We start from the raw sequence: 17,274 nt of genomic DNA on the forward strand, positions 1-17,274 counted from the left end.
CAAAGAACCAGCAGTTACATGGACACAGAGCTCACATCCCCATTGCACCTGGAACAGGCAGACCACCATCTTGTTTCACATAAGGGTCACTCACCTAGCAGTCCAATGGCAACCTGGTCTAGATTTGAATGGCTCCGTACCTGGACCTAAACCCCCCATGTCCTCTTCCTGTCCATGCAAACACACATGCAGCCTACCTAACTCCCCCCCACACGCATCTCCAGGACAGTTTCACATCAAGAACAGATGTGAAACGGACGAAGCATGCAGATTACAAACTGAGTAAAGAGCGTCAAACAACAAACATTTAGAATCGGTGTCTGGAATTCACCACTGCTGTCAAGAACACTCTCCGTGGGATTATGTGGAGCCTTCAGCATGGAACATGCCAAAAAGCTCCACTGTTCCCAACACGTCATTTCTACATTTGGCTGCTCTGCTTAGTACAGATCAGCCAGTGGGGCTTGTCTCAGAAGTTTTGTCTCAAGTGTGCCATCAACAAACAAAATAAAAGTCAAAATTAGCACAGGGGGAAGTTTGATGGGTCAAAAAGACAAAGCAGGTAGGGAACACAGCCATGGATCTCCCCTAGGATAGTCTGTGCTAATGATCTGAGATTCAGTTCTACAAGTGTCTGCTGGCCACATTATTTAATCCCAGTGCTGGCCCTGTGCAGTCCCACAGCTGCCTCTAGCTCCAGAAGTGTTAGAAGACAGACACAGTTACTGATAGACATTCAGAATCTGTGCTGCAATGCCACAGCCTGAAATGACCAGGTGAAGTGAGACAAGGACAAATCAAGTTTGTGATACAGCCAATGGGGCACTACCACAGATCTCACCTCTGTCCCTCTTGTTCCCCCCTCCCCCAGTAGGCCTAGACCAACTGAGAGCAGGACACGGCTCCCACAGGACAACTCTTCTTTACTCCTGAAGGTAAATGGACACGGTTCAGGGAATTGATACTTCTTCCTAACAGCTGATAACCCTAACAGCGGACTAGGAAGCTGCATGCCTGACACAGCTCTAAGGATCAGTGACATTAATGACCATAGCAAGGAAAGCAGAACCCTGACCTCAGGCCCTGACAGATTTTATAAGTAAAGGAGGTAACCGTTTCCAACTATTTAGTGTTAGAACATATCTGCAATTTTAGCTCTGCGGTTCCCAATTTGGATTGAAGAAATCCATGGATTTTAAAATGTAACACCCTCACTGTATGCCCCAGTTTTTGCAGCTCACATTTAGGTTTCTCTTTCAAGCCCACAAACCAGTTTTCTCCAGCTCCAAAAAGAAGGCAGCAGGATTTCAAACACTTGTTCATTTGCTTCCCAGATCCCCGAGCCTCTTGCAAACATGTCAGAGAAGGCAGCTGGGCCTTTCCCTTCCTCGCTAGCTCAGACTGGTGCACCTTGGCCTAACACCACAATAACAGAACCAGAACATCCACGGCTGCAAGTTGGTGTGATGCAGCAGGGAGAGAGCAAGCTCCTTTTCCTACCACGTTTGCCAAAAGCTCAACAAGGGGAAGTGGAGGAACATTTCTGATCGAAGAGTATCCGGAGAGGAGGGGCAAGAGGAAGGAAGGAGAGGAAATGGGGGTCTCCCAAATACCAGAAAAGAGAGAATCTCTCTGGATGACAGTCTGATGGCATGGTCTGCTGAGAAAAACCACAGCTCAATGCAAAGAGCCTATTCTAGGGCTGCTCTTACCTTCAATGTGATTTGCCAAAGGAGACGACTGATGGGAACTGACACTGCTCACTACAGATTGAACTTTGGAAGGAAAGAGCTGCTGTATTCTCTGCAAGGCCAGAAACTTGATTAGCTTCTCATCCAGCATATTTATCTCAATCTCTGTTAATAAATAAAAAGTAATTAGTAAATTATTCCCGGAGAGGGCGTCATTCGATCTGCTGTGGGCTTAACTGTCCTGCTCCTAAATTTTGCCATTTGCTTCTGTAAGCAGCAACTCTGTCAGGAAAAACTCGGCAGCCTCAGGAGTCTGAAGTGCAGGTGCTCTATTACTTTCTAAATACATTCTCTTTCCTAGCAGCATGTCTGGACAGCAAGACTTGTCCTCTTGGAGAGCTGCAGTCTAGACAGGAAAGGGACATTTGCGTTTTTCTGGCTAGGAAAAAGCTGAAGACTCGACAGGTGGGCAGAGACACAGAAAGGCCATGTGTATTTCAGGCTCTTTTGGGCAGCAGGGATGGGGCGTGCTTCTTGTGAGACTCAAATTTACAACCCGGTTGGAAAAAAGCTTGACTAGGTCTATCCCAGAGATAAATGACAACTCCTTAGGTGCGGTATACTCTCATTTTCAGGGTCACAGTCTTTCATGGCAGGTTCAACTTATTGAACCTTATTGAACAGGTTCAAATTGTTCAGAAAGAGGGGGAATTCGGACAGATCTCTATTTGTGTAAAAAGTAAATCTCAAAACAGATCACTGTTGCCGATACTGACCAGCAAGGACGACAGTTACTCAGGCCCTGCAAAGATCTGCATTGGGCTCATGAACAAGTTAGTTCACCTCCTGCAAGGGCCGTCGCAATGTCAATGTCACTGGTAAAAGAGCGAGCAAAGGAAGCAGAGCCATGCTGGCTAGTGCGAGTCCCGTTGCGAACACAGGAGGCCAAGACAAACAGCCAGGGTTTTGCCAAAGGAAAGAGGGTCAAAATGGCAGTGCAAGAAAGGCTGTAGAGAAGGGTCACAAGCGACAGACGGAGAATGAAGTTGAGAACTGTACAGCAGTCCTCTGGATTCTCAGTAAGTCGCCCTGAGGAGAGTCCGGGTTTCCTGCTATCCCACTGACAAAAGGAGAGGAAGATGTACCAGTCTCTAGGACAAAGGCAGAAAACGTAGCTGTAGAAAGATGTAACTAAAGGCAAACCCATAACAATACTGCAGTCCAAAGAATACGCAATCGCTAGCCTCCAAAAAGGTGAGGGAAGTGTCCTTGGATCACACCTAAAATTATGACATGGCCGAGCTGGTGATCTGTAGCACATGAATTCCACCGAGCAACAGGTCTGGACACCAACATTCTGGACAGACACCCCCAAAGCTTACGAGGGTAAACACTCCAAGTACCAAGGTGTGAAAGTGAGTAAGACCCACGATTTTGACAGGGATGGGGCACTCCCTTGTTCACCCAGGGTAATACATATCCACACCCCAGCCCTCTTTACCGAAGTCACTCTCCCCTTTTGCAGCGTATTTAAGGAAAGGAACATTTCCCTCTCGGCTAGTATACACAGCCACTCTGGACCGAGATAAAGAATCAGAGACTACTCACCGCTGTTGCCATCCATTAATGCTTTCACAGAGCTGGTGAGGTCCAACATAGCTGCAGAGTTTGAAGTGAAAGATGAGGGGACAGTTAAAGAGCTTCCTATGGATACGGTGCTGGGACTGACCTTACCATCTAGAGAGATGGGGAGAGAAGAGAAGTGTCAAGATGCACAGTCACCTCTGAGCTACTGATGAGCCCTCAACTCATACTTCTGATTTACAAACTGCACAGAATGGCTCGTTTTGCTAGTAGCCATGCTTTGAAAAGAGAAGTAACTCTTTTCACAACCAGTAATCCATGCCTCCTGAAAGGGGCTCTGAATAGCACCACACCTTTTCCCAGAGCAGTTCTAGCCGGCAGAACTGAGTTCCGTTTCCATGGGCTCCTGCACCTCTACCATATGCTGAAGGGAAGTCACGTTATCCTGGAAGTACAACCTGTGGAGCAGAGCTGTAAGGTGTTTGGGGGACAGCCTGAAACCCAAATCTCACTGGACCCAGAGGGGAGAAATCTTGGGAGCAGTTTTTCTGTGTTGGTTTTATACATTTGCAGAATTTTGGATAAGAAACGTTTTGTTAACCAGAAACAAAATGAATGTTTCTGTAACTTGTTTTGGAGATCTGCTACTGCCTACACAAGTGCCATATGTACTGTGGAAGTCTGAAAGCTCTTTCCTGGGTGGTGAGAATGTAACAGAGAAGCAATGTGCATACACGTGACTTTAGCTCATTCACAAACTGCAATCCTACTGCTTAAAATAGTGTGACATTTGTGAAATGTCTGCTTCCGAACTACATAGCAGTGAAGGAAATTACGCTCCCATGCCTCAGATACCCAAATCCCCTGCCTCCCCCGATAATCTATTTAGAATTAGATGAGAAATACTAACGGCGTTTAAAAGGGATATTACTTTTTCCTTACCTAGATTCCCATAACCTTCCGTTACTAGAACCAAGAATTAAAGTCTAATTTACTTTTCACTTCCAATGTCAGTTTCTCTTTAGTTTAGGCTCGTTCACTTGTTCTCTAACACAATGCAGCATGAGTTGAATAGCAAATACTGGAGGGGAAACCTACATTCCACCAACACTTGTTATCATCTGATTTTTTTAATCTTACAGAAGTTCTCCTGGAAGCTGAGTGGGGCTTTGGTTTGCATTTGATAAAATCTAAAGTTTGGGCCCAAACTGACCTGACAGCATCCCTTTAAGAAGCATTTTCAGGATTATCCATGCTTTGCCGGACTCTTAGAAGCTTGAACATAATGTTTCCCCTAATCAATATGGTCCCTTTTCCACTTGGTCAAATTTCCCTCCTCCCCATCCCCGTACTTCCAGCTGAAGCAACAGCCAAGCCAGCAGCTGTGTGTTTGCTTTCTCCTTTGTGCACCAGTGTGGTTGAGATGGTCAGCAACCATGGGCATAGATTTTACATTAATGCTGCTTCAGAGGAAAATCTGTCAGTCACTCATACCAGAGATTTTTAAGATAATACTCAAGCCAGCTAAGCGCTCGCTCTCCCCACTGTGTGTACTAACTGTTTGGATGCTCACTAGCTCCAAAAAAATTCATTTATTTTTAAGTGCCCTGAAAGCACTTTAACAAACCAAACTTATGTGGGTCTCTCTCAATCACTTCCCTGCTGCTACGGAGGGCTCAGCCACTGGTGCACCTCAGCCCCTCCTATTCTCTGTCTGGGGCTGTAATACTTGGCTCTCATTTCGGTTGCTGGGTTTAGTGTGCAGGTGCTGGGTGGCTTGTGACACCGAGACGGTCAGACTAGATGATCCGGTGATCCTTCTGGCCTTAAATTTGGACTCTGAACTCAACCCTCCCCACAGAGCTGTACTGGGAACACCACCACCTCTACAATTTGCATTGTGACTGTTACATGTCCTTAATGGCCTCTTTGCAGTTGCACATGGCTTTTTGAATCTTTATGTTGAACAATGGCCTTTTCTGGGCTTAAACGAATGTGAAGGTGTTGGTTTATTTGTTTTGAAGCTTGAGGAAAACCGATTCAGCTGTTTCTCTGTACAAGAAAATATCCCATTCCTCAATTATAAAAAATTGCAAGTTTTCTGAACAGCTCTACCATTCAAAAAGAAGATTCATTATTTGCATGGCCATAATGCGTCTGAATATCTTTGAATTAATTTTTTATGTTATCTGGTCCTAAGGAATCCATTTTAGTACGTTTGTCAGCATCCACAGTATTGTACATTTCTTTTTCAATTAGCAGCACAGACATTACTGGTGCAATTCGGGGTGGAGGCTGTTAACCACACAGCTCACTGAACAGCATGTATTATGCCAGCAAACTTTCACTATTAGTGTTGTAAACTTTAACACTAGGTTTATATCAAATATAAACAGAATTGTCCTATGAATAACTTTCATGATTTGGGTATACATCCAGAAGGACAAAGTTACAAGACACTAAACACATCGAAGGTTGTACAAAAAGCAGACAGAAGACTATTGTAATTCATAAGAACCAGGGTGGAGCTGAGGTTGTACATGAAATCTTAACTGTGGCATTTCCTGACTAACCCTTGGGATTTGGGGGGGTTTTTTGTATACAGTCTTTGCAAACAAACAAACGGGGTCACACATTATGATCTTCACAGCCTTGAGTGCTTGCTTCCACCAGGAAATTAAAGCAGAGATTTGAAGTAATCCATTTGGAAACTCCAGCAATCTTCTTAAAGCAAATGTACTGTTACAGTTGTCAAAATAGCAACTGTGACAGCAACACAGCAACCGAACAGTTTAAATGACAGTACGTTTCCGGAATTTCCAGTTCCTTCTGAACCCCTGATGGATCAACAGTTTCAGAAAGCAGCACAGTGCTCTCCCTCTTTAGAGACGCATTCAACTCGCAACATCTAGCACAGGGCCCAATTTCTGTTTCAGGTCCTGTGGGCAACCCTAACCCTAACTCTTTCCATGGTGCCATGTCTGCGGCAAGCCTCGCTTCTTGCAGTTACTATACTTCATGCTCTGAAAGAAAGATTTTTAAACACTCACTTCCCAGCTGGAAGGCCCAGATCTCCCCCATCAGATGCTCACCTGAAGGTGGTGCTGGTGAACAGAATCTGTGTGTGGATCCGATGGCAGAGATCCCATCTCCCGTTGCCTGTGGAGGAGTAAGAGCCCTTGTGGCAGTCAAAGGGGAACCAATTGATCGCAATTCTGCTGTCAGCGGGGGGCCTATCTGCGTCTGGACATTCTTTCTTTGCAAAGTGCTGGTGGTCTCTAGGCTGGAACAAGAGCTTGGTATGGAAGCAGGCATACTTGTGACTGGCACAGAACCCCTTTGTGCACAAGAAACGGGTCCTGCTATGTTCTCCGTCTTCACAACAGTTCCAACTGTGTGATTCAGAAGTCCACAAGCTGCTGGGGGAGTGAGAGGCCTAGCCCATGTTTGCCGATGAGACAGCCCAGGTATTGCATTACCTGGGCCAATTAGCCTCTGAGAATCAGTCAAATGTGCCGAAGGTTCAGAGGAAACACCATACAAATGAGGACCATTTACTTTAACTTCAGAGGCTGTTGGCCCATTAGAAGTCCCGCAAGAAGATACTTTCTTTGACTTATCCATACAAGAGCTGCAATTGACATCTTCCTGTGGTAAAGACTGCTGGGATTGAGAAGAGCTCAAGGAATTCTGGGTGGTAATCCCTGAGGTGCACGACACAGAATAAAGGGAAGGTGTGAGTGCCTTGTCAGCTGCCTGGTAAGGGTTGGTGATCGAGCCGTCTGCCACAATAACAGGCTTAATATCAGCCTTCTCTGTCTGTTCAGAGTCCCAAAGCGAAGGCATCTGCTTAGCAGATAAATGTCTCAAAATGCTGCACTGGAGCGCAACAACACTACAGAGCCACTGAAAATAGAAAGAAAACGTAGGTAAGTGTCACAGGCTGGTCACTCACGCAGCATGCCCGCTTCAGCCACCCAAACAAGCAGGACACTTTGCCCGGCATCGCTCTGCCTACTCCTGGAAAGGCAGTTCACCACCACAGCAAGACAACTTAATATAGGTATATTATGGAGCCATGGTAGCTGTTCTGATATAAATGCAATACAAATCAGGTGGTTACGAGCACCATACCTCTGTCATAGGACTTACATTTATTCCATAATATATATCAATCACATTGGTACTCAAGAGAAACAGTTTGCCCAAATCCAAGCTAGTTACAGTGAGAGTCTGCCTTATGCCCAAAATTCCACCTCCATCTTGCTACAAGATTCAAACAGATTCCACTTTAACACACTACTTACTGGTCTTTCTATAAAATGGGTTTCTCTCAATCTTAGAGTGCATCCAGCCAAAATACTCTGTAGAGAAAGCTGAGCAGACTGCAGAAATACTTTGGCTTCCTGTACAGAAGCTTTTTTAGGGACAGAGCAGAGAACCTATTTAAACAATGAGGATTGGGGGAGGATTCCTTCAAGGCTTCCAAAGGCAGCGTGCTGACATGACCAGCTTGGAAGGCACTTTCTGAACAAGGATGGGTATTGGCCTAAGGCATGTCACCATGCATCCTTCACTTCCAGAACAGAATGGAGTCCCTACATTAGACACACATACACAGAGGCAGCAATTGCCTTTCACTGAAGTTTACCCCACCTCACACTGTGGGACCAGCTCATCTTGTCAGTCTTGTAACAGACGACAGAGTGGCTTACAGCGTAGACCGCTATTTGCAAGGGGATTTGCGGCTTACAATACTGTAACCCAGCAAGAGAACTCATAGGAGGTATAACATTTAGATTTGACATTAAAAATATGCCCATACAAAGCTTCCGAGTGTCCTCACGTTAGTCTTACAAAAGCCACCCAGCAACATGAATGTTAACATACAAGTTCGTTAACGCCACCAGCCTTACACAACCAAATGGAGAAAGCAATTTCCCTCTGCCAGATGACAAATACATACATAAATAAATAATGTATGGATATATACCCATCTCACAGAACTGGAAGGGACCTCGAAAGGTCATTGAGTCCAGCCCCCTGCCTTTACTAGCAGGACCAAGTACTGATTTTTGCCCCAGATCCCTAGGTGGCCCCCTCAAGGATTGAACTCTCATCCCTGGGTTTAGCAGGCCAATGCTCAAACCACTGAGCTGTCCCTCCCCCCAATTGGCCTGCTAAATCCAGGGTTGTGAGTTCAATCCTTGAGGGGGCCACTAAGGGATCTGGGGCAAAATCAGTACTTGGTCCTGCTAGTGAAGGCAGGGGGCTGGACTCGATGACCCTTCAGGGTCCCTTCCAGTTCTAGGAGATAGGTATATCTCCATATATTTTAATTTAATGACAAAAAATGTAAACACTCAAACCACACCAAGCATTATACCCTCCTCACTCTCCCCCAGCCTCTGTCAGAAACAGCCTTCTCTCTGTGCGTAGGAGGTGTGACGATGAGAGGAACTTGCATGATATAGGTATCCACCATCAGCTGACGAGCTGTAGGTCACAGACACCAGTCTGGGGACTATGGACTTGAACGTTGGTACTCTGACCATCCAGTAGCTATACTAAGGAGGGTTGGCTGGAGCTGGGATTTGGAGAGTGGAAAGGTGCCAGCAGCAGAACAAAGGAACATGGTGGTGGTGGTGGTGGGGCAAAGACTGTACCCTAGGAGTGTGCCTAGAGGTGCTGAGATAAGAACACTGCATGGGCTCCATTCAGACTTGAGGCTTAACACACACTCCAGCAGCTGGATCCCCTCACAGCTGTCTGGGGAGTGGACAAAAGGAAGTGTTCAACGAGAGCTGTGACAGGTCATGGGAGGAGAGAAGAAACAGTCACCACTGCACATATGTTCTAGACTTGCTATTCAGAAAGATACTTTGATCATATCTAACTGAAATGCACAGCAAAGAAGCTATAGAGCCAAAACATTTGCCATCGTTTACCTCTTGTTGTTCTGACTGGCTGGCTAAGTGCTCAGAATTCAAAAGGTGCTTCTGTGAGGATTCCTCAGGGACCCCATTACAGATGAGCTCACCATCCCGAATTGCTGCAGGTGCAAGTAAGGGGGGTGGAAACCGGTATTGAGATTTTATCGCATCAGGAACCTGAATTGTCAGGAGGGAAGAGGAGACATTAGATAATTACAGGTACGTTCCATTAAAGTATAGTCATTCTTAACAAGTATTATCCAAATTTACTACTGGCCAATGGTTTCCAGGCCAAAGAAACCAGAGATTGTGCCAACACCAGTCAGCACTGTGGCAGAGATGAATACGAAAGGGGGACATCAGAAGATAGGAAAGTTTCAGGGCTATGTGGAGACTTGGTTTAAGTTGACAACTCTGCTGAAGTCAATGGAATTTCCCCATGCTTATACCAGATCTGGACTTGAGCCTTTAGTGTATTGGTTGTAGCATGAATGCATTCATTCAAACAAAATAAATAGAGCGGGGGAAATACATTTATTTAGAATCAAATGCTCATTATATTGAGTTATTCTTCCTCATTTAGATTGGGTGAGGTATTTTGCTGACAAATTAGAACACGTGAAGCAGCACTGGTTCTTCTGACTTCAGCACCTGCTACAGAAGAAGTTCCTCCATATCTCTACTCTGCTTTAGAAGTTAGCCACCTCAAACACTGCAGAAGAAAACCGAAGCCTGGATCCCATGCTTGGCAGGTTAAAGAACTTTTCAGTTTCTCTAAATTAGTACATGACAAAAAGCAATGCCTTCAACTGTGGGGCTCTGAGCCACACAGTTAGTAGGATACCCTCTGCCCTGGCAGCTTTGAGTCCATTAATCCTTCATCCATCCCCCATAGACAGATAAGTATCTAGTCTTAGCCTGGAGGTTCTAGTAAAGATTCCCTCCCATTTTGTTCTATCTTCCCAACTTGTTCCAAAAGTGTATTTACATTTACTACTCAAAGGAGTTTAATTTAGAAACCTTACTAACTTTAAATTGTAGACCTGCTGTGATTGCAGAAAAATATTTACACATTCTAGAGCACATAAAAACAGGATGGTTTGCATGGTGTATGCTTGCTTTCGTCTCATATACAAATAAGTAATATAGGGAGCTCTTAGTAACTTAAAAACCTTCCAGTTTTGAAGCATGAGTGCCACTCACTAGAAAGGCAACAGCATTTCTTAAAGTTGCATTTGAAAGATGTGTAGTTGCCACCAAGTGGCAAAACTGTGTAATGCTACTTCATTGGTAGGCTGGATAGCTAAATGTAGCTACTGGAAAGCAGCAGTACTCCACTCCCAAGTTTGAGTTCAGGTGCTAACGTCACTTCTTCCTAGCCCTGCTAGGGACACACCAAAGACTAGAGACTTGATAATCCAGCACACGCCTGTTACGTGCCTTTTTATTATGCTAAAACATGTAAGCAAGGTTCTCCAGAACGTTTCCTGTTTTCACTTACCTTCAAACCTCTTCTCTTCACTGACTGAACAACTCTGCGGTTGGGAGGGTGTTTCTTGTGGATTCGGTTCAGGAAATCCACCTTGACAACATGCTGAGATATGGTGTCTTGGAACCGATCAAAAACCCGGCACCGATTGCTCAGGGTCATGTTCTTCTGGTTCAGCTGGAAGAGCAGATATAATACTGGCATAGTTAGGATGACCGATCCCAACACCTGTTCCAAACAATAGCTGCCTCTTTCACAGTCAGTTAGTACTGTACCACCAATACCATCAGCTCAGCTTTAGTGCTCTATGTTTATGAATCAAAAAATATAAAGTTGTTTCTGCTAGAGGGTACAACTCTATAAAGTCGAAAGATAAAATCTTTCAGTGGCCCAATAAGTTAATGTCTGCTTGTGTAATCTCACAAGCAGTCGATCTCCTGATACATGTATTTAGATACCAGCCATCAGTATAATGAATATTTGACTATAAAATAGTCCCCACCAACTTGAAGCAGAGGGAACAGAGAGCTGATTCACACAAGGAACTCCTTATTCAGAAAAGGATAGGGTTTTTGGGGGATATAGTTCTAGACTTTGGTATGAAGAAGCTGAGAGCTACAGAGAAATAACTTTCATCTACTGCTTTCCTTCTATCTCAGAGGTTGTCAACTTGATCACATTTGTCTGAAAATCAAGCTTTTCAGAGTCACAAACACCAATTACTAAAGCAAAGAAAATTAGCAAAATCAATATTCTACTTTTTCAGTGTGTTTACTTTGTGTATAGTCAGTTTATTGCTTGTTGAAAACATCCTTAGAAATACCAATGCAGGAGCAATAAACTCTAAAAGTTTGAGTTTTTTTTAAATTAGTCCATTAATAAAATTGAATCTGACCACGTCCTTTTAACATCCATTTACTGTTATAAACTTACCACCACGTGTTCAATATGATTTGGACACATCCATCTGCCCAGGGGCATGGCAGTAAGAGGGGGCTCAAGACAATCCATGTGGAACAGGAGGGGGCAGTAATCACACTGAATAAGAGGTGCCACTCTGCAACTCCTGCAAAGAAACAGGGAAACAGCTGCTATTTTTAGTATTTCCTAGAAAACTGAAATTAATGTTGCTCACCACCTTCTTATGCTACAAGTGAGAGGGGAGGGATCACTTGTAGCCAATAATTAGAAAGAGACCAAAGTGGCCCCAGTGTCACAATTTATGTAACCTAATAAAGTTACTGTAGCTCTCATCCTTCCTTTCCCCTGCATTATTTGTTGCTATTGTCTAAAATTAGGCAACAATGGTGTAATTCGATCTGTGTGGAGTCCTAGTGGACTGAAGTCAAATGGGCACAAAGATCTGCCCATGCAGATCCAAGTGCAGGATGGGGGTCTTTGATTGTAAAATCCTTCGGGTAGGATGGGAGCAGTGTCCTTTGTTCCCCATGCACTCCATAGAAGTTCTGAACACGCTGCTCTCATTCACTACTGCTTTGGCCAGTAAGCTCATTACCAAGGAAACTCATGGACGCTAAGAGCAACCTCCAGGGAGTTCAGTTATTCCCAATTACTCCACTCCTCAGAGAGGTACAGTCTGTTGCAATGGGAACTTTTACTTCAGAGAGACGGAAGAGGTCATAAAAAACTGGACATGAGAGGGGTTCTTTCAAATACGCTTGTTCTTCCCAGCCACACACAATTCATTTAATGAAGCCATCAGCCATCTCGTAGGTTTCTTTTTTTAAAGCTTACTTGAAGCTCCTCCTCTCTTCCGACAGCTCACTTAGAGCGAAAGACAACACTAAGCATAGCTGTACTGTGATTCAGTTTCCACAATAAAATGATTTAGACTATCAATTAAACTGACTTTTTGGGCTGGGACTTAAATTCATAGATATGGTTCACTATTCCAACAACCCAACATTGCATAAATATTTAGCTCTATGGTTTTGTGATTAACCATTTCTGAGTGTCCCCTGCATAATCTGGTGGCATGCATCTTTGTCAGTGATGTTCTGCCTTTTGTTTCTGAGGGTTATTTTCTCCTAACACCCTCTACATGTACCATAAATTACACTCACTACTGCACAATTTTTATTTATCCAATACCTTTTAAGATCAAAACTGGTATTTAAGCAGAGGATGCCAAACTTCTTTCACAAACAACAGAATTTCACCCACACCAAGTGAAACTCCCAGAAGTGGGAGACTTGGGTACCTGTTGCATGTGAAGCAGACTTTCACCGGCAAGGGAACCAGACCATTATGGTCTAGCTCATGTTGTGCTTTCTTAACATTCTTTCCCGTGGTTTCCTCCTTCCTCCTCCTCTTACTAGTACCTGAAAAGTAAATGAAAAGGTTTTGTATTACCTGTGTGTAACAGAGCTCCTATTCTGATCACTGTAACTGGAGCAGATGGATATACACATCCACCTCTGGCAGAAACAAACAGACTGATCTAGAAAGAGGCTAGCAAAGCTGCTTAGGGCACCACAGCCCTGACTTAAATCTGGTATCAATTTAAAAGAAGGGGAGATGAGGAATAAAAAGATAAAATGAAGGCAGGCCGGTCTCATTTGTAGACAGGAGCCAAGAAAGCAAGAAGCCATCTAGATTTAGTCAGAGACAACATCTAGGCTAAAGTGAGTTTTCAAATGATCAATTTATTACTTAGTATGAAAATCTATTCCAGGAGTACAATGGCAGTGAATGAAAGTTTGGCAATGAACAGTCCTAACAAAATACAAGGAGACTTCCTCTGGCTGGTAAAATCCTCTCGCCAGTGTCATTTGGTCTGGCAGAGCGCGTCTGAGAGTGGCTGTACAGACAGTACACTACTCTGTTAAACTATTGAAGTTCAGGGCAGTCCTGTTTAATAGCAAAATGCCGATTTCCAAGTCCTGCTGCGTGCCCTGGAGCAAAATAAACACTCATCTATTGTTCCAGTGAAGCAGCCACACCAGAAGAGGAGCTGGAGGAGAGCGTACACCCGCACCATCTACTTTCACGAGGAGGGGGCATCAGAGCCAGAATTAGAAAAGCATGTCAGTAGAAACTCGCACAAGCTGGACAAACGAGAGCACAGAGGAGGCAGAGGGCACATTTGCAACCCCCAGTTGCAGCTCTGAAAGGTAAGCTATGCCAGCAGACAATATTTACTCACCTGGAAGTGCTGTGGTGCAGGTCAGTTCATTCGGCAACTGGAACTGGGTTGGGTTTCTTTCCATGGCAGCTGCAATAAGAAGCTCAAAGGGTCGCTTCAGCTGGGGCTGCCCACAGTCCATTTCCGCAAGGGCAGAGTCATCATCCACGTCAATTATGTCCTCATCGTCGACATTCTGCTCGGAATTGGGAGTCTCAGTGCTGGCATTAGATGTGGGAGTGCCAGGCCGACTTGCTCTCCGTTCCAAGATCCTGGCATGTGCAATTGCCCTGATGCTGGTGCTAGACCTGTCCAACAGGTCTGTGTCACTGGTAGGGGAGGTGGTCCTTTTCCCAGATTTGTCCACCAATCCATTTACCTGCCCCAGCTCCTTCTTCTGTTCTCGCTTCTGCAGAACATGAAGAATCACACTTACCACTCAGGCCAGATAAATAAGTACATTGGCCCTGATACATACATAAGTAAAGATTAAATTAAAATTAAAATTTAAAGTTTTCAGAAATGCTACATGAACAAGAGCTCAAGACATTTATTGCAACAGTTTCTCACCATGACATTTAGCCTTAAGCCAGTAAAAGCAATTGGTTATTACTAGTGTGACTAAGTCATACAATTACTAAAGCAGTTAGAGCGGCCAAGCGTGGGAGGAGGTTAGCCTACTTGCCTTTTGCCTCTGGAGACTTGGATTCAAATCCAGTTTGGACACAAGGAACATATTTAGTGGCATCAGGTTTCAAATTAATACTCAAGAGGTCAACCAACCAATGTATTTGGAAGACCATATTTACCAATGACACCTCTTAGAATAATGCACCGTGCAGCAGGCTTTGCAGTGTGAGTCCATTTATAGCAGGACTACTCAAAAACGAGAAAAGAATTAGAACGATGACTTGAGCGCACAAAAAAGCTGCAATGTGCCAGCACAACACAAGAACTGGCCACTTCTGCTCAGGAGAGTCCGTGTGGGGCTGCAGGTAAGGCCGGAGAGCAACACTGGAGCTAAGGGCTGCAATAGCAGAGGCTGGGGCACAGAAGGGTTCAAGTGTCCGAAGAAGCATGCAGAGTACTTGCCTACAATGAAGAATCAGCCACTGGGAGTCAACAAAGTAATGAAAAGCCACCCTAATAAAGTGGGTGAGTATGGAAAGGAACATGGAATACATACAATTTTCAGGGGACTAAAGGTGGAGTTTGGCAAGCAACTGATTTAATTTTAAGTAGGGCTGTTGGTTAATCGCAGTCAACTCACAGGATTAACTCAAAATTAATCGCAGTTTTAATTGCAATGTTAAACAATAGAATACCAATTGAAATTTATTAACTGTTTTTGGATTCATAGATTCTAGGACTGGAAGGAACCTCGAGAGGTCATAGAGTCCAGTCCCCTGCCCGCATGGCAGGACCAAATACTGTCTAGACCATCCCTGATAGACATTTATCTAACCTACTCTTAAATATCTCCAGAGATGGAGATTCCACAACCTCCCTAGGCAATTTGTTCCAGTGTTTAACCACCCTGACAGTGAGGAACTTTTTCCTAATGTCCAACCTAGACCTCCCTTGCTGCAGTTTAAACCCATTGCTTCTTGTTATATTCTTAGAGGCTAAGATGAACAAGTTTTCTCCCTCCTCCTTATGACACCCTTTTAGATACCTGAAAACTGCTATCATGGCCCCTCTCAGCCTTCTCTTTTCCAAACTAAACAAACCCAATTCTTTCAGCCTTCCTTCATAGGTCATGTTCTCAAGACCTTTAATCATTCTTGTTGCTCTTCTCTGGATCCTTTCCAATTTCTCCACATCTTTCTTGAAATGCGGTGCCCAAAACTGGACACATACTCCAGCTGAGGCCTAACCAGAGCAGAGTAGAGCGGAAGAATGACTTCTCATGTCTTGCTCACAACACACCAGTTAATACATCCCAGAATCATGTTTGCTTTTTTTGCAACAGCATCACACTGTTGACTCATATTTAGCTTGTGGTCCACTATAACCCCTAGATCCCTTTCTGCCGTACTCCTTCCTAGACAGTCTCTTCCCATTCTGTATGTGTGAAACTGATTTTTTTTCCCCTTAAGTGGAGCACTTTGCATTTGTCTTTGTTAAACTTCATCCTGTTTAACTCAGACCATTTCTCCAATTTGTCCAGATCATTTTGAATTATGACCCTGTCCTCCAAAGTAGTTGCAATCCCTCCCAGTTTGGTATCATCCGCAAACTTAATAAGCGTACTTTCTATGCCAATATCTAAGTCGTTGATGAAGATATTGAACAGAGCCGGTCCCAAAACAGACCCCTGCGGTACCCCACTCGTTATACCTTTCCAGCAGGATTGGGAACCATTAATAACAACTCTCTGAGTATGGTTATCCAGCCAGTTATGCACCCACCTTATAGTAGCCCCATCTAAATTGTATTTGCCTAGTTTATCGATAAGAATATCATGCGAGACCGTATCAAATGCCTTACTAAAGTCTAGGTATACCACATCCACCGCTTCACCCTTATCCACAAGGCTCGTTATCCTATCAAAGAAAGCTATCAGATTGGTCTGACATGATTTGTTCTTCACAAATCCATGCTGGCTGTTCCCTATCACCTTACTACTTTCCAAGTGTTTGCAGGTGATTTCCTTAATTACTTGCTCCATTATCTTTGCTGGCACAGAAGTTAAACTAACTGGTCTGTAGTTTCCTGGGTTGTTTTTATTTCCCTTTTTATAGATGGACACTATATTTGCTCTTTTCCAGTCTTCTGGAATCTCTCCCATCTCCCATGATTTTCTAAAGATAATAGCTAGAGGCTCAGATACCTCCTCTATTAGCTCCTTGAGTATTTTAGGATGCATTTCATCAGGCCCTGGTGACTTGCAGGCATCTAACTTTTCTAAGTGATTTTTAACTTGTTCTTTTTTTAATTTTATCTGCTAAACCTACCCCTTTCCCATTAGCATTCACTATGTTAGGCATTCCTTCAGACTTCTCAGTGAAGACCGAAACAAAGAAGTCATTAAGCATCTCTGCCATTTCCAAGTTTGCTGTTACTGTTTCTCCCTCTTCACTAAGCAGTGGGCCAACCCTGTCTTTGGTCTTCCTCTTGCTTCTAATGTATTGATAAAAAGTCTTCTTGTTTCCCTTTATTCCCGTAGCTAGTTTGAGCTCATTTTGTGCCTTTGCCTTTCTAATCTTGCCCCTGCATTCCTGTGTTGTTTGCCTATATTCATCCTTTGTAATCTGTCCTAGTTTCTATTTTTCATATGACTCTTATTTTTTAGATCATGCAAGATCTCGTGGTTAAGCCAAGGTGGTCTTTTCTACATTTTCAAATGTACTGATTTCAATTACAACAGAGAATACAAAGTGTACAGTGCTCATTTTATATTATTTTTATTACAAATATTTGCTCTGTAAA

The 17,274-nt window shown here is 43.9% G+C and overlaps 1 protein-coding gene across 2 annotated transcripts in view; it reads right to left on the minus strand.

Moving 5' to 3' along the window:
- PHF12 (PHD finger protein 12) overlaps nucleotides 1-17,274 on the minus strand; it is a 44,957-nt gene that overhangs the window by 5,877 nt on the left and 21,806 nt on the right. Inside the window, exons 4-11 of one of the 2 annotated variants that reach the window (XM_034752372.1) lie at nucleotides 13,864-14,251; nucleotides 12,919-13,039; nucleotides 11,631-11,763; nucleotides 10,710-10,874; nucleotides 9,224-9,385; nucleotides 6,368-7,181; nucleotides 3,300-3,428; nucleotides 1,713-1,856 (exon numbers count right to left, since the gene is read on the minus strand). In XM_034752372.1, the coding sequence (XP_034608263.1) occupies nucleotides 1,713-1,856; nucleotides 3,300-3,428; nucleotides 6,368-7,181; nucleotides 9,224-9,385; nucleotides 10,710-10,874; nucleotides 11,631-11,763; nucleotides 12,919-13,039; nucleotides 13,864-14,251 (2,056 nt within the window). The remainder of the gene's footprint in view (nucleotides 1-1,712; nucleotides 1,857-3,299; nucleotides 3,429-6,367; nucleotides 7,182-9,223; nucleotides 9,386-10,709; nucleotides 10,875-11,630; nucleotides 11,764-12,918; nucleotides 13,040-13,863; nucleotides 14,252-17,274) is intronic. The other variant, XM_034752373.1, reaches the window with a different exon arrangement.

The sequence above is a fragment of the Trachemys scripta genome, chromosome 18 (genome assembly GCF_013100865.1).
Source record: "Trachemys scripta elegans isolate TJP31775 chromosome 18, CAS_Tse_1.0, whole genome shotgun sequence".
Lineage (NCBI taxonomy): Eukaryota > Metazoa > Chordata > Testudines > Emydidae > Trachemys > Trachemys scripta.